The 21,294-nt window shown below is 61.0% G+C and overlaps 1 protein-coding gene across 27 annotated transcripts in view; it reads right to left on the reverse strand.

Annotated features, from left to right (window-relative positions):
* ABLIM2 (actin binding LIM protein family member 2) overlaps positions 1 to 21,294 on the reverse strand; it is a 143,166-nt gene that overhangs the window by 32,780 nt on the left and 89,092 nt on the right. For 6 of the 27 annotated variants that reach the window (XM_023253443.2, XM_023253441.2, XM_045056646.1 and 3 more), the window contains exons 11-17: positions 19,618 to 19,650; positions 17,655 to 17,775; positions 13,958 to 14,056; positions 7,431 to 7,532; positions 6,937 to 6,990; positions 1,776 to 1,895; positions 686 to 738 (exon numbers count right to left, since the gene is read on the reverse strand). In XM_023253443.2, coding sequence (XP_023109211.2) covers positions 686 to 738; positions 1,776 to 1,895; positions 6,937 to 6,990; positions 7,431 to 7,532; positions 13,958 to 14,056; positions 17,655 to 17,775; positions 19,618 to 19,650 — 582 coding nt within the window. The remainder of the gene's footprint in view (positions 1 to 685; positions 739 to 1,775; positions 1,896 to 6,936; positions 6,991 to 7,430; positions 7,533 to 13,957; positions 14,057 to 17,654; positions 17,776 to 19,617; positions 19,651 to 21,294) is intronic. The other 21 variants (XM_045056668.1, XM_045056665.1, XM_045056664.1 and 18 more) reach the window with 10 other exon arrangements.

Here is a 21,294-nt window from a genome sequence, read left to right on the forward strand (position 1 = left end):
GCTATGGCACTGCCCCATTTTACAGATGAGAAAATGGGTTCGAGGAGGTCAGGGCTTCTCGCGGCGGTGCATGGGGGGCGGGGAGCCAGATGTGGGCTCCCTCCACACACACCTCCCTCCCTTGACGACAAGGGCCCTGGCTCTCCAGCCGGGGACGGCTGGGGAAACTCAGCCCGGGGGCCAAACCCTGACCGCAGCCCGCTTTCGTAGTTGACACGTTGCGGGACGTGGCCGTGCCCGTGACGCCAGGCTCCACCCCTGGCTGTTTTCACAGCAAAGGAGCCGCACCAGAGACAGCACGGCCCCAAAGCCCTAAATATTTACCCTCGGACCCTTTACGGAGCACTCCGCCAAGCCCGATCTCGAGCAATCACCCCAGATGCCCCCAGAACACACGCTGACGTATTTTCCTTTATTTTCGGACAGCTGCTCAGTTATAGAACCAGGAAGGGGACACGGGCACCTGAGGGGGACTTTGGCAGGAGACGAGCTAGTCCTGCGTGTGAGGAGGAGGCTGGGGGCGGGGGGCACCTCGTAAATCTGGCCCCTGGGGCGTACAGCCTCGTGGGACCCAACCAGGAGCAGAATGTCAGCGAGGGGACCTGAGGTTTCCGCTGGAGAATCCCCACGAAACCAGGCTCCCTCCGGGCAGGGTGGCCTTAAACCAGACCTGCCCCCGCATTACCTTCCTGTTATCCTGCTCGAAACTGCCGTCCTCTCCGTCCGGTCGCCTCGCGGCTGGAAGGGAAGAGGTGGCTTGTCAGGGCAAATGCATCATCTAGGCCGCGCCTCCCTGCCCAGCATTCCCGCTCCACAGTGTGCTCAGAGACAGAGGGGGATCAAGCCAAGGTCAACACTACGAGTGCCTTTTCAGGGCCGGGGGACAGGACACGCTGGAGAAGGCTCCCGCGGGGACACCGTGGGCAGCGGCCACGCGCCCTCACGTGTGACGATTCTTAACACCAAGAGCGGTGTGCACAGTGATGAGCTCTTAAAACTCCGGCCAATCCCCCGCCCTCCACACACAACAGAGAGATCGAGCCGTGTTTTCCGATGCGGCCGCTTGGCCTTTGGAAGAACGCATTCTCTGCTTTCCCAGGTTAACATAAAGTAAGAGGAGGTTTTGGCCAACCAGCGCCTACTGTGTCCGACTCAGCCAGTAAGGCACTACCGCTCATGCCCATGCAACCCCTTTCACAGATCGGGAGACTGAGGCTCAGAGACATGATGGCCTTGCTCAAGACCATGGATGGGGGGTGGCAGAGGCTGACATTTGAACCCAAACGTCAGTCTCCAAAGTCCTCCCTCTGTCTGCCCCCCTCGCTTCCTGCCGCCCGCAGAGCACACAACAGTCAGTGAGTTCTGCCCCTGGAGAAGGTCCTTGAAGAGCAGGAAAGGAGGTACGACATACAGCCAGAGGCGACCTCAGCGGACTCGAGCAAGCGAAAGTCCACTTCGCAGTAGTGTGCCTACCAAGAGAGAGCTATTTGGAGCTGAGGAGCAAGGAGTCTGTACTCTCCACTGGGCTTTTTTTTTTTTTTTTCTCGGTGGGGGTGGGGGTTGTCACCCAGCTGGGCTGACATCACCTCCAAGGACGTCTGATCAAGCAAATCGTACAAGGGCATCCCGACAGTTCTCAGGACCTGACTCGGGACTTCCCACACAAGAACACGGACCCCCATGCACGGACGATGGAAGGAGAACCCCAGGGTCCTTCCCCACCCTCCACGGGGACCGAGGCCACGGGAAGGACGTGCCAGGGGTGGGCTTCTTACCTGCAGCCCGCAGAGGGCTTGGACCTTCTAGCCTTTTGGAGCACCCTGCCTTGTGCACCACCAAGGACAAGACTGACATCAGGCCCGAGAGCTTGGAAATTGGGGATTGGGCTACGGGACCTTGACAAGATAAGGTCACAGTTGAAGAGCGTTCTGGATACGCTGACATCTCATTACTCCTGACGGCCACCTGTTTCTCCTTCTTCCAGGAGAGACAGTGATTTTCCAGTGTGAAAATGAAAACCCTGCTCTCTCCACTCCTGGAGGCCAATTTACAGCCAGCTTGCGTGACAAGCACCGTGACGGGCAGAGAGCAGGGGGCAGGGAACCGAGGCGGACGCATGCCCACCAGCCAGGGCTCGCCCGTTGCCCAGACAACGGCCTTCGCTGGGTAGCAGAACCCCGAGGGTCTGGCCGTACATCAGCCAAGACTCCTGGCAGCCAGCGGCCCAGCAAGCCCTGGGGACAATCAGGCTAGTGGCTACTTGGAGCCCTGGGAGCACAGCCATCGCCCAGCCCAGAGAAGGCCTCCAGGGCTGGGTTCACGGGTGAGTCAGTGAGCGCACCCCTCACGAGCCCTCGGGGGCCCCCAAATTACCCCACAGTGGGGGTAATTTGCGTGTGTAAAAAAAAAAAAAAAAAAGCCAAGGGGCTCTTTGGGACGTGAAATCCCAGCCCTTGGAGATCAGGCCACAGGGACCAGAGGCCATCTTGGGTCTGAGGAGGTCACACAGCCGTGGGTGACAGGGTGGGCCACACATGTCCGGGGGCTTTCCAAAGGCTAAGTGTGCCAGCCAGAGACACACACGACAGAATCTAAGATGCGGAAGCAGGGGCAGGAAAATACAGGAACCCAGAATTTTGTATTGTTTGTGGCCTGCTTCCTTAACAACCCCGAGCCTCAGTTTCCTGATCTGTAAAGTGGGCAAGTGACGCCCACCCTCAAGTTGCAAGGATCTGTGAGATAACGTATGTGGATGCGGTAACACGCTGGGAGAGGTCTGGAAAAATCAGGAGAAAACAAGAGGCCAGCTTTGAGGCTGACTGGCAGTAGGGTGTCTCACAGTGTGGGCAGAAGACGGCCAGGAAATCGGGTTGTGTGTGTCCTAAGACACCAGGCAGTTCCCTCCGAGCCTGGGATGCGTCTGCCGTGAGGAGCCCTCCTGGGACAGCCCCGGGGACCCTCCGTCGGAGGCATCCCCAGGAGGGTGGCAGGCTTCCGAGTTTCTTTCTGGACCCACAGCCCACCTGCCTTCTCTTTCCTCTCATCCCAAGACACGTTCCCCAAACCCCCAAGACGAGACTCAACCTCACCACAAGGGAATCCCAGAGACACACATGAGAAGCGATCGCTTCCCGTTTCACACCAGGGACCAGAGGAATAGCGTGCATGCCCCACGGGGCCACGTCTGCTGTCTGGCCCAGGCAGGAGGATGGACCGAGCACCCTTCCTTCGCCAGCGGGGCGGCTGCAGGTGCAGGGCTCCTGGGCAGGGACTTCCACTCCCACGGCCGCCGGCCGAGAGCTCTGTTGGCTTACAAATGAGACAGCGTTTGGGGAAATGCAAGTCCTATGCCTGCGTCTGGACACTCGGCTTCCTGGGAGGTGGGGGGGGGGCGGGGAACGTGTTCTGTTTTCCTCTGGAATTCATTTGGAGCAGTCCGAAACCTAGCACAGCTTTGCCCCACCCGGGGCATCCACCGCCGAAAGCTCCGCTCTGCGCCTCACGTCAAAGCTCGATGGCAGAGCAGCCTGGAGCCCACTCTCAGGCGGGGACGGGGAGCGGCCGAGACCGGAGTCATGCCTGCCTCACCAAGGTCACCGGGCTCCCCAGCACAGCGCCCTGGTCCTGCCTGCACTCAGCGTCCCACGGCTGGCCCTGCTCCGCGTCTGTCCCTGACTGTGCAGGAAAGGGCTTTTCTCGTCCTGGCCTGGCCTGGCCCCCCACTGTTTCCTATTTTCCATTCACTCCCTTTTGCTTCCTTTCTTCTGTCTTACTATTTTTTTTTCAAGCCGTTAAATCACAACCAAGCAGAGCTGGAACGGATACAGTACAAGAATATACCGTCGGGCCCTAAATGCTGTACGAGAGCAGAAAGGTCGGGGGCTGGAGGTCGGGGGTCAGGCAGACCTGGGGGTGACCCCAGCTGGGCCACAGAGTGGCCACTTCTCGTCCCCAGGCTCAGTGCCCCCCTCAGAGTGGCCAACAGGAGAAGCGCTGACACCATGGAGTGTCTGTGCAGAGCAGGGATGCATTCACGGCGGCCGATGGGGCGCTAACCGCCCTCGTCCTCAGCCGGCAGGCTGGAGGCTCACTTCCCCCCAAACAGGAATGGGACGCGAGCCCCAGAAAAGAGGGATGCTAATTAAAAGCAACCACGACAAAAACCTTTTATGGGTTGGAAACAGGGAATTGGAAAGTAAATGCATTGATTAAAAACTGATTTTTAGGGGCGCGTGGGTGGCTCAGTCGGTTAAGCGTCCGACTCTTGGTTTCAGCTCAGGTCATGATGTCGCGGTTTCGTGAGTTGAAGCCCCGCATCGGGTTCTGTGCTGGCGGTGCGGAGCCTGCTTGGGATCCTCTCTCTCTCCCTCTCTCCCTGCCCCTCCCCCACTCACGCTGTCTCTCTCTCAAAATAAGGAAACTCAAACAAAAAATTTAAAAAAAACTATGATTTTTAAACTGGTTGGATGTATCATCTTAAAGTAGTTAAATGGATATGTTATCTTAAAGTAGTTAAATGGTCCAGTAACTTAACATCATCACCCAGAGGGTCCCAAGACAAGTGGAGAGTCAAAGACTGGCTTCTTAAACCTGAACTACACTCCTCTCTCCTGCGAGATGATGGGTGGTCACTTTGCTCAACATAGTGGGGGGGGGGTGCACACACACGCAGTCACACACACTCACAACATACGCACGCGCTCACACACACACACACGCTCACACACACACACTTCCGACAGGATGTGCTCACCTGGATGGGGGAAATCTTGTAATCCAAACACCTCAAATATGTTCAAAACCAAATGCATCCTAACACAACCATCATTTTCCGAGCGCTACGGAAGGAAGCCTGGTCAAGGACAGTGCACGCCCATGCTGACCCCTCCATTCACAGCCCATGTCCATGCACAAAGGGAGAGACTTCATTCGTGTTTATCCCTGGAATGTGGCCAATGCCCAGTGGACAGCAGGTGGTCCACGGAGCTTCCTGCGTAAAAGACTCAACATGCCAGATGCCCGAAATCAATGGGCTTCAGTCATGGCTCGGGGCTCCGTTATATTGGAATTCACTCGCTTTTGGGTAGGAGGGGCCTTCGTACCCAGTTTAAAAACAACAGCACCAGGATAATCGCTGGTAACGGTAAAAATCAAATGTCTCCCTTGGACGATCTAATCAAAGGACTTAATGTCGGAAGTCCTCTGGCTCGGAACTGGCTTTCTGATGTCGTTGAGCAGGTTCATTATCTGATTTACGGCCTCTTCCACTTTCTAAGGAGCCGGTCCCTCCTCTACCACGTGTGTTAATTACATGTTTGAGGTTAATAAAAGGCCAAGGCTGTGAATCCCACCTGTGAGCCAAGAACAGAACACGCCGCTTTCCACGCAGGCTCGAACACGGGTGCCGTGATGTGAAGATGGCACTTAACGCGACGGCTCCTGCCTTCAGCCGGGCCTCAGGGCTCCCCACCGGTAACAAGAGGGGGCTGGTCTGGACAATCTCTAAGAGCGCTGGCGTCTAACTAGCCCACCCCTCTCTGATCCCTCTGGGAGATCTGTGCTCCAAGCTTCCCCCGCTGAGAGGCCACGGTGAGAAAGTCACCGCCCTCTCGGCACCCGAGAGTGGAATCCATTCTCTTCCTTCTTGGGAAGAGGAGACAAGCGCGTGCGCAAAGCACAGGGCCTACTGCAATCAAGGAAAAAGTAAGAACCTTGTCGTCTGTACGGTCAGAGCACTGATTTAGCAGTAAGTCACAGAAAGCACACTCTTATAGGATTCCGTCTCACAGTGAGTGATGCAGTGGTCAACATGGGACGTGGTTGTTTTCTTTGGGTGCATCTGGAGAAGAGCTGTAAATGTGAGAATTCCTCTTCCCATCTCCCCGTCACATGCACAGCACGTCACAGTTTATAATGCATTTCCACATTCATTATTCCATCTGGTCTCAGAACCGGCCTGTGGAAAGGGCGGGGCGGAGGGCTCGGTCCCATTTTGCAGATGAGGAAACAGAGGCTCAGGATGGTGAAGTCACATGCCCAAATCACCCAGAAATTCCATCAAGAAACAGAGGGGAGACCTGGAGCCTTCTGCTTCCTGCTCCGTGGCTCCAGCCACGTGCTGCCTGTGCACCTGTCCCAGGCGGGCAGACTCCGGTGGAGCGGAAGCGGGCAGTCCCCTCGCTTAGAGAGGGAAACTGGGGGCTGAGGGGACCCCCTCGCTGCTAGACGTCCCCAGCCCCTATCTGTTGAGGCAACAATCTCTTTACCTGAAAACTAGCTATTCATTCTATCGTCAGAAATTCCTAACACGCAGGAATAAATGACTAAATCTGGTTTGTTATGTTTCCCAAAAATCAGGCTGGGTTGGGCTGTGGTCCAAGAAGCCTTTGTCCCCCACCACCTTGGTTAAAGCCAATCTGGCTGCTTCACTCAGAGTGAAACAGTTTTGGGGCGCCTGGGGGGCTCAGTCGGTTGGGCATCCGACTACGGCTCAGGTCGTGATCTTGTGGTCTGTGAGTTCGAGCCCCGCGTCGGGCCCTGTGCTGACAGCTCGGAGCCTGGAGCCTGCTTCGGATTCTGTGTCTCCCTCTCTCTCTGTGCCCCTCCCCTGCTTATGCTCTGTCTCCCTCCCGAAATAAATAAACATTAAGTAAATTTTTAAAAAAGCGAAGCAGTTTTCATGGAAACCCGCTCTCGGTTGTGAACACCCACCCCGAGCCCAGCGACGCGTGTCAGCCTCGGCCTTACGACACACAGAGGCGCCCTTACTCAGGGGCACCCTCTGTAGCGATTTGAGAAGAGGCTCCCGGGAGCCTGCTAGCGAACACATGTAACATTCAAGACTGCCCGCGGTGCCTTCCCCATCGCCCATCGGGTCACAGCAAGAGGGTGCCACAGGCATGCAGGGAGCCAGCGACAGAGGAGAGCTGACTGTACCATGCTGTTTGTAGATGGGGGGTTTCCTATAGATGTTATCTTTTACGCCAGTGTCTGGGAAAGAAGAGAGAGAGGAGAAGAGCAGGGTGAGCCAGCAGACTGGAGGTTTCCATCCCACGTCAGCCCTCAGGCACCGGATCCTAAGTGGCCAGAAAGGATCTGGTGCCCCACAGGTGACTGATGCCCGGGACCCACACCGCAAGCTAAGCGTCGGCCAGCCCGATGCCAGAACCTAGTCCAAGGGGCAGAGGGAGGGAGGCGGCTAAGGTGCACAGCCGGCCGGACAGCGCCTTCCCTCCAGCACGTTTCCAGGAGGGCAAAAACGTCTCCCTGGTGCTTGCATGGCTTCGGGAGAAGCTCAAACACAAGCCAGCTGCGGGGTGTGCAAACCCACAGAATTGGGGGCGGGGGGCGGAGAGGCTTGGGAACCACGGCCCTTCCGTGCAGACAGACGCTCTGCATGGCGAGCCCGACCGCGCGTCCTGGGTGCCTACCTGGGACGTGGAAGTGGCGAGGCGCCTGCTGGTAGGTGCAGGGGGGAGGCTTGCTGTCTGAGAGCACCGAGAGGCTGGGGGTGCTCCGGCCACTTTCACTGCCTCCAGACGGAAGAGCAAAGACGGGCAGAAGGGAGGAAGGGGAAGGGAGAGTACGTCAAATAGGAACACTTGTGCCCAGCGAGCCCTCTCCCCTGCCTGGTGGGGCCCCCCACCCCCACCCCTCTGCACAGGGAAGGGAGGGTGGCCCCCGCTGACATTTCCAGACCGGGCCCCATGGCTTGTTAATCCAACCTGGGTGGACCCCGTCCCACGGCCCCGTGGCGAAGGAATAGTGGCCTCGAGGGCAAAGAGTTTGCTGGTTGCTAGTTCATGGGGAGGCTGGCCTGGCTCTGGGCTGGCCCCCCACTCTCCTTGGGGTGCACAGCTGGCCCGCTGCTCAGCCACGGCTGATGCCTGCGTCCAGCAAACTGCAAAGTCACCGAAACCAAAGCCTCCCTTTCTGAGTATCCTCGTGGAAGAAGATGCCGCTTGCTCGGAAAACCCGCGGACTCATCATCCAGCGCAAGATCACAGAATCTGTCCCTCAAAGCCACGGAGTAAACTTTACGAGCCGCAGGAGAATGAGAGAAAGTTGGTGTCAGCTGCCATGCTCCCGGATAAAGCTATTTTGGCAAATCACATGAAAATTCTCCAATTCTGGCTCCGATTCCTTGTCCCGTGTGGATTTGTAATTTCTGAGTTTTGAACAAGGTTGGATTATCAAGTCACAAGTTTAGGCGGCCACAGTCCCCCCCGCCCCCCTGCCCCCGGAGAACCTCCCCGCCCTGCGGGTACCTATTTGAGGAATGGCATGACAGACAGAATGCGATGGGCACTGAACACTTTGGAGGATGAGGTTTACGGCTCGTTTTAGCAAGACACGCATAAGGCACACCTCGTTTCCTTTCCCGTTAGCCTCAGGAACCCTGTGCTGCCTCAGATCGCGGCCTGGCGAACGCAAGGGGCTCTCCTGCCTTGGAAGGAGCCCTGGGCGTTGTAGCATCGGGACCCCAAGGTGACGGGGAAGTGAAGCAGCCCTTCGGCGGGGCTGGGAGTGGACTGGCAGGGGGCCGCACGGTGGCTAACAAGGAGGGCGCGGCGGGCGTGGGCTCAGAGCGAGCTGTGGCCCCGGGCAGGTGCACTGGGAACCGGGGAGGGCGTGCGGGCACGCCTGTGTGGGCTGAGACCACAAAACGGGCTGCTGACCGCAGCTTCGAGCATCTTCCCACGCCTGGGCTCCAATTTCACCCGTCGGCACTGATCGCGTTTCAGGCAGGTGACTGTCCCCTGTCGCAGCGTGAACCCCGCCTTCTCCTGAGCCACGCCCCTCCAGTGTGCGGCACGGAGCCTTCCAGAGCTCTTCGCCAATCCGGGCCATTTCTCAGCTCCCGGGGGAAGCCACGCCCCACGCACACAAAGGAAACCGCGGGTTGGTTCTACCAACTGTGGCTCTAACTGGATCCGTCCCCAAGGGCAGAGAAACGTGGCGGAAGCACAGGCTTGAAAAAAGCCACTTGCATGAGCTCCAGAGCAGCGGAGGACGGCGCATTTGGGGTGTCATGGCTAAGCTGGGCGTGCTCCCGGCTGGCCTGTAGAATCCGGGGGGCTTCGAACAGCTCGCTTCCTTCTGCCCGGAATTCACTGGCCCTGGTCCACCCAGCTCTTGCCCAGGAGGCCCCAGGCCATCAAACATAGGCTCCTGAGGGCTCCTGTCCCCCCAGTCCCCAAGCCTACAGTGCGGTGCCCTCTTACATCACACGCAAGCCCCCGTGCACATGTGCCGATCTGTCTGGGGAGCGCCCGCAGCGTCCCTCGGGTACTCACAGGGCACAAGACCCAGAGGCAGGTGGGGACACAGAAACAGTGGCCCGTCATGCCCGCCCGCACCTGCCATCCAGGGACGCACTGGTCACCAAACTCTGCCACCTCGTCCCAGTCCCCCAGCCCTCCTTCCCCTCCCCGCCCCCGCCAGAACCCCCTTTGTGATCTTCCCCGCTAGTCAAGACCCTTCCTGGGTCAAGGCTCCAGTACCCAGCTTCCCCGGAAGACACAGGCCACTGCTGACCACTCCCTTCTCTGGACTCGCTTCGTCACTTCATGATCGCACACCGCCAACGTCAACCTCCAGGGCCCACTGCGGTGCTCTGCCCGCGTCGGCCCTGCAGGGCTCCCACCACCTCAGCTCCCATCTGCAGGAGGGCGGGGCCGGGAGGGTCTGGGTGACAGGTGCCAGGGCCCCGGTGAGACCCAGCTCCGGCCGCTCGCCGAGTCCCTCTAGAGGCTCCCCTCATGCCCCGGGGGCCAGCTTCCCCCGTGGGCCTTCAGGGTAAAAATCCCAAACCACTGATGTCACCACGGGTGTGGGAAACCCAGAGGAGAGCCTGGCTGTGCGGTGACTTTGAAAAGGCACAGAAGCCCCTTCTGAGGAGGCTCGTGGCTTCTGGAGGTAGTTCAGGAAGGAGGGCAGAACCTGAGCTCTACTGGGGGTGGGGGGGTGGGGCGCTTCTTCCTTTTAAAAGTTAAGTAAGTGATTTATTTTGGAGCCGTTTCAGGCTGTGCAGAGGCTCCTGTGTGCTCTTGGCCAGTCCCCGCCGGTTCAGGGCCCACGTCACAGCCGTGCATTGCCACTTTGGTACTCTCTGAACGCCACACTTTGTTTGGATTTCCTTACTTCCCCTAATGTCCCCTCCCTGCCCAGGAGCCCACCCAGGACATCACGTGACGCTTTGTCCGCCCGTCTCCCGGCTCCTCGGGGCTGGGACGGCTCCTCAGACTTGCCATGTTGTGACGATTTCTGCGAGGAGTCCCGGCCAGGGGTTGTGCGCGAGGTCCCTCGGCCGGGACTCGTCTGATCGTCTCCCGTGCTTACACGGGGATCGCGGGTCCCCGGGAGGAAGACTGGGGTGGTGGAGTGCCCTCTCCTCACGTCCCGTCAAGGGCACCCGCCGTCACCGGGATGCTGACCTTGACCCCCCAGCCGGGTTTGCCGGGCTTCCCCACCGCACGGCCCCCTCCCCGCCGTCCCGCGCTGAGCTCTTAGCGGGGAGGTCACGGCGCTCGGTGCCCAGCTGAGGACTGGGGAGGGGGCCCCCCTCCTCGGGGGTGGTGTCTCCAGGTAAATCCCTGGAGGTTCTTCTGCAGGGGAGAGATCTGTCCCTTCTCCCGCCTTTATGTATTCGTGTCAGCGTGGACTCACGGACCCTCATCTCACACCTTGAGTTACAGTCAATGCTCTTCATTCAGTCCACTCTTCAGTTGTCCCATCTTTGCCCCCAGTTGGCTCCTCTCGAGGCGGCCAGAAGCAAGGCCAGCCCCCATCCGTGCACAGGGGAGCGTTAAGGACGAACGCCGAGACGTGGGCGGGTCCTCGAGTGTGCAATGCTCCGCCACAGGCCCCCTGAGCCTCGACCACGACCACCCGGTAAGGTGCATGGCCCAGGGATTGGGGCCAGATGGAGAGGTACCTCTGGGGCGCAGCGAGTGGTGGGAAGAGGACCCTGACCTGAGGCTCTGCACCAGAAGCCCCTTCCCTCCTCTCCCTCCCATGCTTCGTGGGGAGGAGGCTCGCCGGGCGGTAAGTGGCAGCTGCCCAGTGAAGAGATTCCAGCAGCAACCGCCTCCCACACCTGCCCGCTCCTTAACAGGTGAGACGTCAGCCTTGAGCCTCACAGCGCCCAGAATTCATACTAAAGTGTACCTGACTACCATCAGCACTGCTGCTGTGGGCAAGGTCTTGGTGGAGGGGCAGCCCTAGGCACGGAGGCAGGGGTGGGTAGGTGTGACTGGGAGGGGCGTCCAGCAGGGAAAGAGGAGGGAAGCAAGGGGCCCTCGTCAGCATCTGGCGGGTCAGGGCAGCTGCTGGCCGTGGGGAGGGCATGCCTCCCCTCGGGGAGCCCTCTGGCCACAGCAGCATTCTTAGGGAAATTTCCACCTAGTGGGGTCAGGGATGCTAAGGAGGGATGAGGAGAGGCCAGGAACAGCTTTTCCGGGGACTGTGGGTAGACCCAGGGCCGTGACCAGCTGGAGGAGGGCAGGCCGCGGGCACAGTTGGCCACTGGAACGCCCAAAGGCTGGAATGCACTAGAGCGCGGGGCTGAACGAGCATCAAGGAGAAGGGCACAGGCTCCCTCGGTGTGGCCTCTGAGATGGACCCGGGACCTGTGGTGGACACGGCTTGTGAACGGGAGCCTGACTCGGGTCTGTCCCAAGGAGCTTTGGGATTTCAGGGCCCGGGTCTCTCTGAGCCTCGGTCTCCTCTGGGGTGAGTCCTGGAAAGAGGGTGGGCAAACCCCAGGTCACACATGGCCCTGGAAGTCGGGCGTGGGGCAGAGCCGTGGGGTCAGGGCTCCCCCACGTCTGACCCCGAGAGGAGGGTGGGGAGGCTGTGTCTGACCTCTGACAAAGGGAATTGGTGACCAAAGCAGCCAGGAGGGAGCCAGGGCAGACACGGGCCTCAAAGGCCCCACACTGGGCGGGTGCCTGTGTCCACCCACCCGGCCACCGCACCGCACGGGGACTGAGCCCCTGCCCGTGGGGGATGCCCTTGGCCCAGCCAGGAAATAGTTTCTGGACCATATTTTGGGGGGCGGGGGGCGGAGTCTGTCTGCACAGTCTTCTCCCACACGGGATGGAGGGAAGGGTCTCGCTGCTCTTGTCCGAGGACAAGGGGGCTGCCTCTCCCCGGCCCCCTCTCAACGGGGCTGAGGACGGGGTGCTGCTCCCCCCGACCCACCCGGAGCAGGCACGCTGCAGGTCTGAGGCGCCGCCCGGGGTGTCTGCCCTTGGCCGAGGGTCCACGTGGCTCTCCTCACCCAGGCAGGGAAAGAACCCGAGGGTGGAGGGTCAGAAAGGAACAGAGGAGGCTCACAGGGTCTGCTCCCAGCCTGCGGTCTGCGGGCCACGCCTCGACCAGAGCCCCCCGGGGGAACAGCCCCACCCAAAACGGGGCCACGGCAGGTGGCGGTGGTTGTTGGGGGGGGGGGGCAGCCGTGTGCCCAGGGCCTTTGGACGTGTGAGCAAAGGGAGCAGACACGTCTCCCTGGTGACCTAACAAATTCACTCTGGTTTGCAGTGAGTGTTCCGTGTGCCTCTTGGTCATCCGACACTCACGTGCCACGCGGATGCGTGGGGCAAGGCCGTGCTGGCTACTTTCCCACGCCCGGGGCGCGCCATTTCCGGCTTTCCCACGCACGGGGGCGGGGCGCGCCATTTCCGGCTCTGCTGCTATTCGAGAGAGTCAGCGCGACCAGCGGAGCCGGCACAGGCGCCGTAAGGACCCGTGGCGGTGGTCAGGGGCTCTCCTCCGAGCCGACTGACAGGGCTCGCACCGACACCACCGGTGACGTACGCGGGGGACGCACAAGTTCCGACGAGCCCCGTCTGAGACCGACACAGGGCGGAACGATCCAGCTGAGCTTGGCTCGCCTCCCGGTCCCTTCGGGTCGACGTCTTCCACCCGGCGCGGTACGGGCTGGGGACTTCGTGCATCTCGGGGGCGTCAGCAAGAACATCCTACCTGCTTCCTCTAACGCCTCGAGGGTCTTCCTAGGGTGTCTCCGGCCACTAGGGCCTCACGACAAAGTGCCGCACCCGGGGCGGTTTCAGCAACAGACACATGTTTCTCGCGGTTCTGGAGGCTGCAAGTCCCACGCCAAATTGTGGCGGGGTCTGGTGTGCGGCGAGGGCCCACCTCCCCGCTCGCAGGCGGCCACCCTGGCCTCACGTGGCCTCACTGTCTTTCCCCCGAGCACGTGCAGCGAGAGCGAGAGAGACGTCCTGGTGCCTCTTCCGCTTCTCCTAAGGCCACCGATCAGGGCCTTGCCTTAGCGACTTGGGGTAACCCTGACGGCCTCCCGAGGACCCATCTCCAGAGGCGGTCACGCTGCTGGGTGGGGCTCTAACACACGAGTCGGACGCAATTCAGTTCCCAACGTGCAGGAGAAGAGCTTGGCCATCTCCCTGGTGTGATTTGCGTCCGACGATGCCCGTGCAGGGATGCGAACGGCGGGCGGTCTGCACCCTGGGAGGAGGCGGGACCTCGGAGCCTGTCCGGGCACATCCTGCCCCCGCCACCCTGAGCCCGAGGCCACGGACGCGTCACAGCCTCCTGTGCTTTGCTCTAGGTAACAGCCGGGAGCGGTCCCTCTGCCCCTCGCAGCTGACGTGGGAAGGAACACGGGCAACGGGCGAGGGCTCTCACAATGGGCCCCGGGGCCGGGCGCCGGGGGACGGCCTCGCCTCCTGTCCCTTCGGCTCGGGCTCCGCCCTCACCGCTCACTCCTCTCGCCACGAGCTGCCCACGTCCTCCTCCCAGGAACATTTACACACCGACAGAGACGGAGCTGGACTCACGAGACACACAGCAAGGGGCACGGGCGGACACACAGGGCTCGGGGAAGCCATGCGGCGGACACGGGACAGCGAGACACAGACGTGTGGCGGGATGCCCTGCGAGCGCCCACAGCCCGCGGCACTGCGCACCTTACCTCGGAAGTAGGGGATGTAATGATGTCTGAACACGGATGTAGGGCTTGGGTGTTGGGACAGGGACAGGCAGCTACTGGTACCAACACTCACAGTACCAGCTGCGGGCAACAGAGAGCAAGTCAGAGTCCACCCCGTGCTCGCCGGCCGCAAAGCCACAAAATATTCCTAGGCCCCGCTCTGCTAGGAACATTTTGCTTCCTCTCCCGAAGAAAGCGCACCATTTTGAGGCACCTGAGGGGGAGTCGCCGAGGACGCTTTAGCTCGGTCGGCTCCGGGTCCCGCCGGGGGGTGGGGGCCCGCTCTCTAGGGGACAGGGCGGCAGCCCCCGGCGTGGCCGGACGGCCGCCACCGGCCCCCGGAGGCCTGCCTGTCACTCCACCCCGGGTGGGGGGGGTGTTCCGTGGGATCAAGGACAGGCGGAGAGCGGCTGGCTAGGCCGGGGCGAGCGCGCACGGGACGGTCGCCCGGCCTCGCCCCGCTGAGGCGCACGTCTCAGCTCTCGGAGGTGGCCACCCGGCCAGGCACGGCCACACGCCCAGGTGACCCAAAGGACGGTGGTCGGGGGTCAGGAGAGGGGCCCTCGGAGAGGGCGCGTGAGGACGCTGACTGCCCTTCACCCCGCACCCTCCTGCTCACCCGCTCACCCACACACTCACTCACCCACCCACACACTCACTCACCCACCCACACACTCACTCACCCACACATTCACTCACTCACACGTTTACCTAGACACACCCACACTCACCCACTTACATGTTCATCCAGACACACACACCCACCCACACTCACCCACACACTTACTTAGACACACACTCATTCACACACATTCACACTCACCCACTCACTGACATACCCACATACCCACTCATCCAGACACACCCCCCACACACACATTTACCTAGACGCACCCACACTCACCCACTCACACGCTCATCCAGACACACTCCCCCCCCACACTTACCTGGACACACACTCATTCACACACGTTCACACTCACCCACACACCCACTCACCCAGTCACACACTCATCCAGACACACCCCACACACTCATTCACTCACACATTTACCTAGACACACACACACACACACTCACACTCACTCACACGCTCATCCAGACACACTCCCCCACTCCCCCACACACTTACCTAGACACACACTCATTCACACACGTTCACATTCACCCACACACTCACCCACTTACACACTCATCCAGACACACCCCACACTCATTCACTCACACATTTACACACACACACACCCACTCACACTCATCCACACTCCCCCACTCACCCACACACTTACCTAGACACACACTCATTCACACACGTTCACATTCACCCACACACTCACCCCCTTACACACTCATCCAGACACACCCCACACACTCATTCACTCACACATTTACCTAGACACACACCCACACTCACCCACTCACGCTCATCCAGACACACACTCCCCACATTCCCCCACACACTTACCTAGACACACACTCATTCACACACATTCACACACTCACCTACATACCCACTCATCCAGATACACACACACACTCACTCACCCACACACACACTCACTCACCCACACACTCACTCACACGTTTACCTAGATGCACCCACACTCACCCACTCACTCACATGCTCATCCAGACACACTCCCCCACACTCCCCCCCACACTTACCTAGACACACACTCATTCACATACGTTCACACTCACCCACTCACACGCTCATCCAGACACACTCCCCCACACTCCCCCCACACACTTACCTAGACACACACTCTTTCACATACGTTCACACTCACCCACTCACACGCTCATCCAGATACACTCCCCCACACTCACCCACACACTTACCTAGACACACACTCATTCACATACGTTCACACTCACCCACTCACACGCTCATCCAGACACACTCCCCCACACTCCCCCCCACACTTACACAGACACACACTCATTCATACACGTTCACACTCACCCACTCACTGACATACCCACATAACCACTCATCCAGGCACACCCCCCCACACTCACACATTTACCTGGACACACCCACACACCCACACTTACCCACTCACTCACCCACACACTTATCTAGACACACACCCATTGACACACATTCACACTCACCCACACACACACACATTTACCTAGACGCACCCACACTCACCAACTCACATGGTCATCCAGACACACTCCCCCACTCACCCACACACTTACCTAGACACACTCATTCACACACGTTCACACCCACCCACACACCCACTCACACACTCATCCAGACACACCCCACACACTCATTCACTCACACATTTACCTAGACACACACCCACACTCACCCACTTGCTCACACGCTCATCCAGACACACACACTCCCCCCCACTCCCCCCACCTAGACACACTCATTCACACACGTTCACATTCACCCACTCACTCACACGCTCATCCAGACACACTCACCCACACACCTAGACACACACACTCATTGACACACACACACACCCACTCACACATTTACCTAGACGCACCCACACTCACCCACTTACATGTTCATCCAGACACACACACCCACCCACACTCACCCACACACTTAGACACACACTCATTCACACATTCACACTCACACACTCACCTACATACCCACTCATCCAGATACACACACACACCCAGACACACACTCATTCACACAGTCACCCACTCATTCACTCACCCACACACACACACACACTCGTACACTCATTCACTCATTCATTCACTCACCCACACACACTCACCCAGATGCACACTCATTCACACAGTCACTCCCTCATCCATCTACCCACACACTCATCCACACCCCCCCACCCAACACACACACACTGACTCATCCACCTTCCAGACACCCAGTGAGCGGGACGTTCCAAGAACATAGCAGGGAGTCAATGGAAAGAACTGCAGACGAATGAGTTGATTTTTCCACAAAGGCTGTGAAACTAAGAGCCAGAGTCCATGGACGTGGAAATGGCGCCATGCAGCAGCCGCCACGGAGGAAGCGGCTTGGAAAAATCCCTCACGAAGGCAGAGTGTGCGTGGAGCGTCCTGCGGCTTTGACACACCGAGGGCAGCGACGGGCTTTCAAAGCTAAGGGACGGCAATACGCAGCCGGGCGCCAGGCAGGGAAGGAGGCGCGCTGGGGGGGGGGGAGCACCCCGCACCGGGGGTCCCCCTGCGGGGACGGGCCCGCCCCTGGCCTCTCGCCAATTTCCACGGGGCCGTCTTTGGGGCCACCGACCCAGCTGCGCGTGAAGAAAGCTGGCTCTCTTTTCGGCCGCTGACGCCGTCCTCACGGCTCGAAGCCCCTCAGACCCCAGGTGAGCCCGGGACTGGCGGGCTTCTGGTCTCCAACACGCGGGCTCCGTGACCTTCTTGCCGCCCGTGACCGAAACACCAGCTCGGTTCTGAGCGCTCGGTGCTGCCTGCATGTTCCCGGACGGCCCCTCTGACCCGCGGGCTCACCAGCTGCCTCTGCCGTCCCCCCGCCCCCCACCACGGGCAAGTTAAACGGACAGCGTCTCCCGCCACCCACCGGGAACCCCACGCCCGGCCCGTCGTTTTACCAGGTGTGTAAAGTAAGGCACGGACTCGAAAGAGAGGGAGGGCAATAGGAAGCAGGTCTTCGTCCGGGGTCAGGGAAGCCGCGGGCGCAAAGTACCTGGACGGCTGTAGTGCTGGGGCGACCGCGAGGTCGGGGTGTAGCGCCCGAGGCTGACGGAGCCGGTGGAGCTGGGGCTGGAGGTCCGGCACTGCTTGTACGAACGGTCGTCCTGATCCCCCTGGGAGGGAAGGCGGCCTGGTGAACGCAGGAGCTGAGGGCACTGCCCGCCCCGCCCGCCGCCCACCCTCCTCCTGGCATTCGCCCCCCCAGACCCTCGGGGCTGACCCCACGTGGCCCCAGGGTGAAAGCCTCTGCACCTGCCGGGGCTACATCTGGAGGGCCAGGTGGGGGCCCGACCTGGCGCTGACACCACCCCGCCTTGGCCTGAGCCCGGTCCCTGTGCCCCCGGATCCCAGAGGGCAGGGTCCCCATCAGCCCCTCCTTGTGTCTGGGCTCCCCAAAAGGTGGAGGAGGGACCGGGCTGCACCTGTGCTCCTGCCCCACCCCCTTCCCGGCACCCGGGGTCCTGACAACCACCAGGTCTCTGAGAACCTTGAGCTTCTGCATTCTCCACCCACCCCCCGCCCCCGCCTGCCCCACAACGGGGGCTCCCGGGCCTGGGAGGCACCACAGCACCCCTCCCAGGCCCGAAGGCTCGGTTGAATCGGACCCGCAAACACTGGCCCACAAGACTCCGTCCAAGCAGGACGGGCAACCGTTTGGAGCGGGCGGCAGGCGGCGTGAGATGACCCGGCGGCAGGGACGGGGGACGGCCAGGCTGCAGGGCACGAAGGCCGCAGTCGTGAGACGGCCCAGGATGCCGTGGTGCCCACGCCGCTGGCTGGGCCCTGAAGGCCGGCACGGGGACGAGCACGGGCGACGAGAGTGTGGGTCTGGCGCTCCCGGCTCTCGCCCTTTCTGGGCTTTACCTTCTGCCTCCTGAGGCTTGCCCTCCGACCGAACCCACTGAGCCGCCGTCCCCGAAGCCTGCCCGCACACCCGCCTCCAGGCTCTGCTCAGGCCGGCCCTCGTGCTGCGACCGCACCTGCCGGCCGGGCCCTGAGCCCGTGTGGCTCGTCCCCACCCACGGTGAGGGGCCCCCTCGCCCCAGGGGTGGTGGCGTCTCTGGCCGTCCTCTGCTCAGCCCCTCGGGCCGGCTTCCAACCCACGGGCGCCCTGTCTCCTCGCCTAGCCTGTCCGTGGGGCTCGCCGGCCACGTGTGGTTGTCGAAGCTCCACACGAGCTAACCACCGTCCCCGTGTCGCCGCGTTCCTGGACCCGAGGGTCTGACGCCAGTGCAGATGGAAGTCTGACTGACAGCTGTCCATGTCACTGGCTAAGGCTGGGAAACAGGGACCCAGAGCCGCTCGCTATAAATCTAACAGAGGAACGTTTTTGGAATATTCATCTGTGAGGGTCTGCTGCCTCCTCGTCCCACTCAGAGGAGTGACATGGGCCCTGGGCTAACCCAGGCTCCCGGGGTTTTTCTCCAAAGAAAGTCATGGGGCGCCTGGGTGGCTCAGGCGGCTGAGCATCTGACTTCGGCTCGGGTCAGGATCTCGCGGTTCGTGGGTTTGAGCCCCGCGTCGGGCTCTGTGCTGATGGCTTGGAGCCTGGAGCTGCTTCCGATTCTGTGTCTCCCCTCTCTCTCCCCCTCCCCTGCTCATGCTCTGTCTCTCTCTCTCTCTCTCTCTCTCTAAGATAAACATTAAAAAAAATTTTAAAAGAAAGCCATGACCCAGACCTCGAGAGAGCCACGTCCCACGTGTCTGTGACTGCAGGGCCGACAGGTGCACAGGGGGCATGCAGATGAGACGTGATGAGACGTGATTATAAAAATAACCAACGCCGAGGACGGCACTTCTGGCCACCAAGGACCGTGGCCCCAGACCCCACGGTCAGGAGCCACAGAGGCCCTGCCGGGGGTGCCGTGGTGGTTATCTTTATAACCCGGGGTGGGGGGGGAAGCACCATGAGCAAACGGGGTGGGAGGGTGGCGGGCCGGGGAGCAGGCGGTTACCTCTGTCGGCGTTGGCGAGAGTACCTGTGGGGACTGTGGACACAACAGAGTGGCCTGTTAGTGCCTTGGCACCAGGAGGTCACGTGGGGAAGAAGAAACAGCCCAGGGCACAGACACATCCTCACAACCAGACCCTCCTCCAAATGGGCAAGGAACCTACCACCAGACACGACACAGGAGCCAAGACCTTTTTGGAGAAGTAGGGCCAATGGCACCCCAGGAAAGAGGTTCCCCAGGACACTTCTTTGAGTGCGCCCTACGCCCACTGCTCTCCCGTGAAGATGTATTTTCCTAGAGGGAGACGGTCAGGGCCCAGGGTGGCAACGTCCTGAGCCCATCTGCCTCGGTCTTCTCTGGAAAGGAGAGACAAGGGGCCCAGAGAAGAGGAGGGTGATTCGGGGCCTCGGGGTTTGGGGTTTCCTTCTCCTCAGAATGGAAAGGGGCAAGTGTTTCCCAATCTTCCCATTTCACGGAAGGGGAGACTGAGGCCCAGAGAGGTGAAGCCAGATCTCTGAGCTTCCAGCCTGCTCTCCTTCCCCTGCGAGGTTCCCGCACTGGTGCTCAACTGCTGGACGGCTGCCGTTCCAGAGAATTCCAGCCCTGAGGCCCAAGTCTGCTCAGCGCGGCGCCCTGAGCCTCCTGTGGCTTCCCAGTCCCCACCCCGTCATGTGCCCACAGAAGGGTCCCCGGGGAGACTGGCACCAAGCAGGCTCCCAGCCAGGGTGTGGCAGGGCCTGGAGAGGGGGGAGCCCTCGGGGGCGCTGAGCTGAGGGAGTGAGGGGGCTGTGACACCTCAGGACAATGGCAGACGCCGGCAGGGGGGCCACGGTGACCAGAGCTGGTGACCCCTGGTGACAGGGCTCTGCCTCTGTCAGCCGCACGGCCCTGGGCCAGCACAGCCCCTGAGCCTTGCGTCCTCATCTGTATCCTGAGACAGTCACTCCCACGGTGCGGGGCCACGGGCCACGGGTACACAGGAAAGCCCGGTGTCAGTGCAGAGTGAGCAGGCCTGGGGGGAGTAGGGACCGTGACACTACAGCGTGACCGGTCCCTGAACAGAGGATTTCTGTGCCCCGGGCTGCCCTGTATCTGGCAGGAGAGCCTCAGTGTGAACACATCTGACCCGGGACCTCCCTTCCCACCCCGGCAGGTAGCACCCACGTTCGCATACAGTGCGCCCCACTGGAGGGGTGCAGGGTCAGAGGCCACAGCGCGGACCGTGTGCGTGTCTGCCGACATTCATGTGACCCGTGGAAGCAGGACGGGCAGCGACCACACCCCACGCCCACAGGCGCGCGTGGCCCTTCCCAGCCCCCGTCTGCGTGGGAAACCTCAGGCCCCAACCAGCGAGGGCGGGGTGTCGCACGGCTGCCAGCGGGTGGACGGGGAACTTGAACCCAGCCCTCTGGACCTGGCTCCCCTGCCTTCGAGGTGGCATGAGGGGCGGTTAAGGAAACAGCCAGAATGTGGTCTCTGGGGCAGAAAGGATCCTGTCTCGGCTGGGGCTCGCCACTTGGGGGACCACGGCCAAGGGCGCTGACCTCTCTGACCCTCTTCCGGCGCTGTCCATTGGAGCCCAGACCCGGTGCTGGATGCCAAAGCCCCGTGCAGAGCCCAGGTCCATGACCGCTCCCTGCCCTGCCTCTTGACGGGGCTCATCGCCTGGTCCTCAGGTCC

The sequence above is a fragment of the Felis catus genome, chromosome B1 (assembly GCF_018350175.1).
Source record: "Felis catus isolate Fca126 chromosome B1, F.catus_Fca126_mat1.0, whole genome shotgun sequence".
Classification (NCBI taxonomy): Eukaryota; Metazoa; Chordata; class Mammalia; order Carnivora; family Felidae; genus Felis; species Felis catus.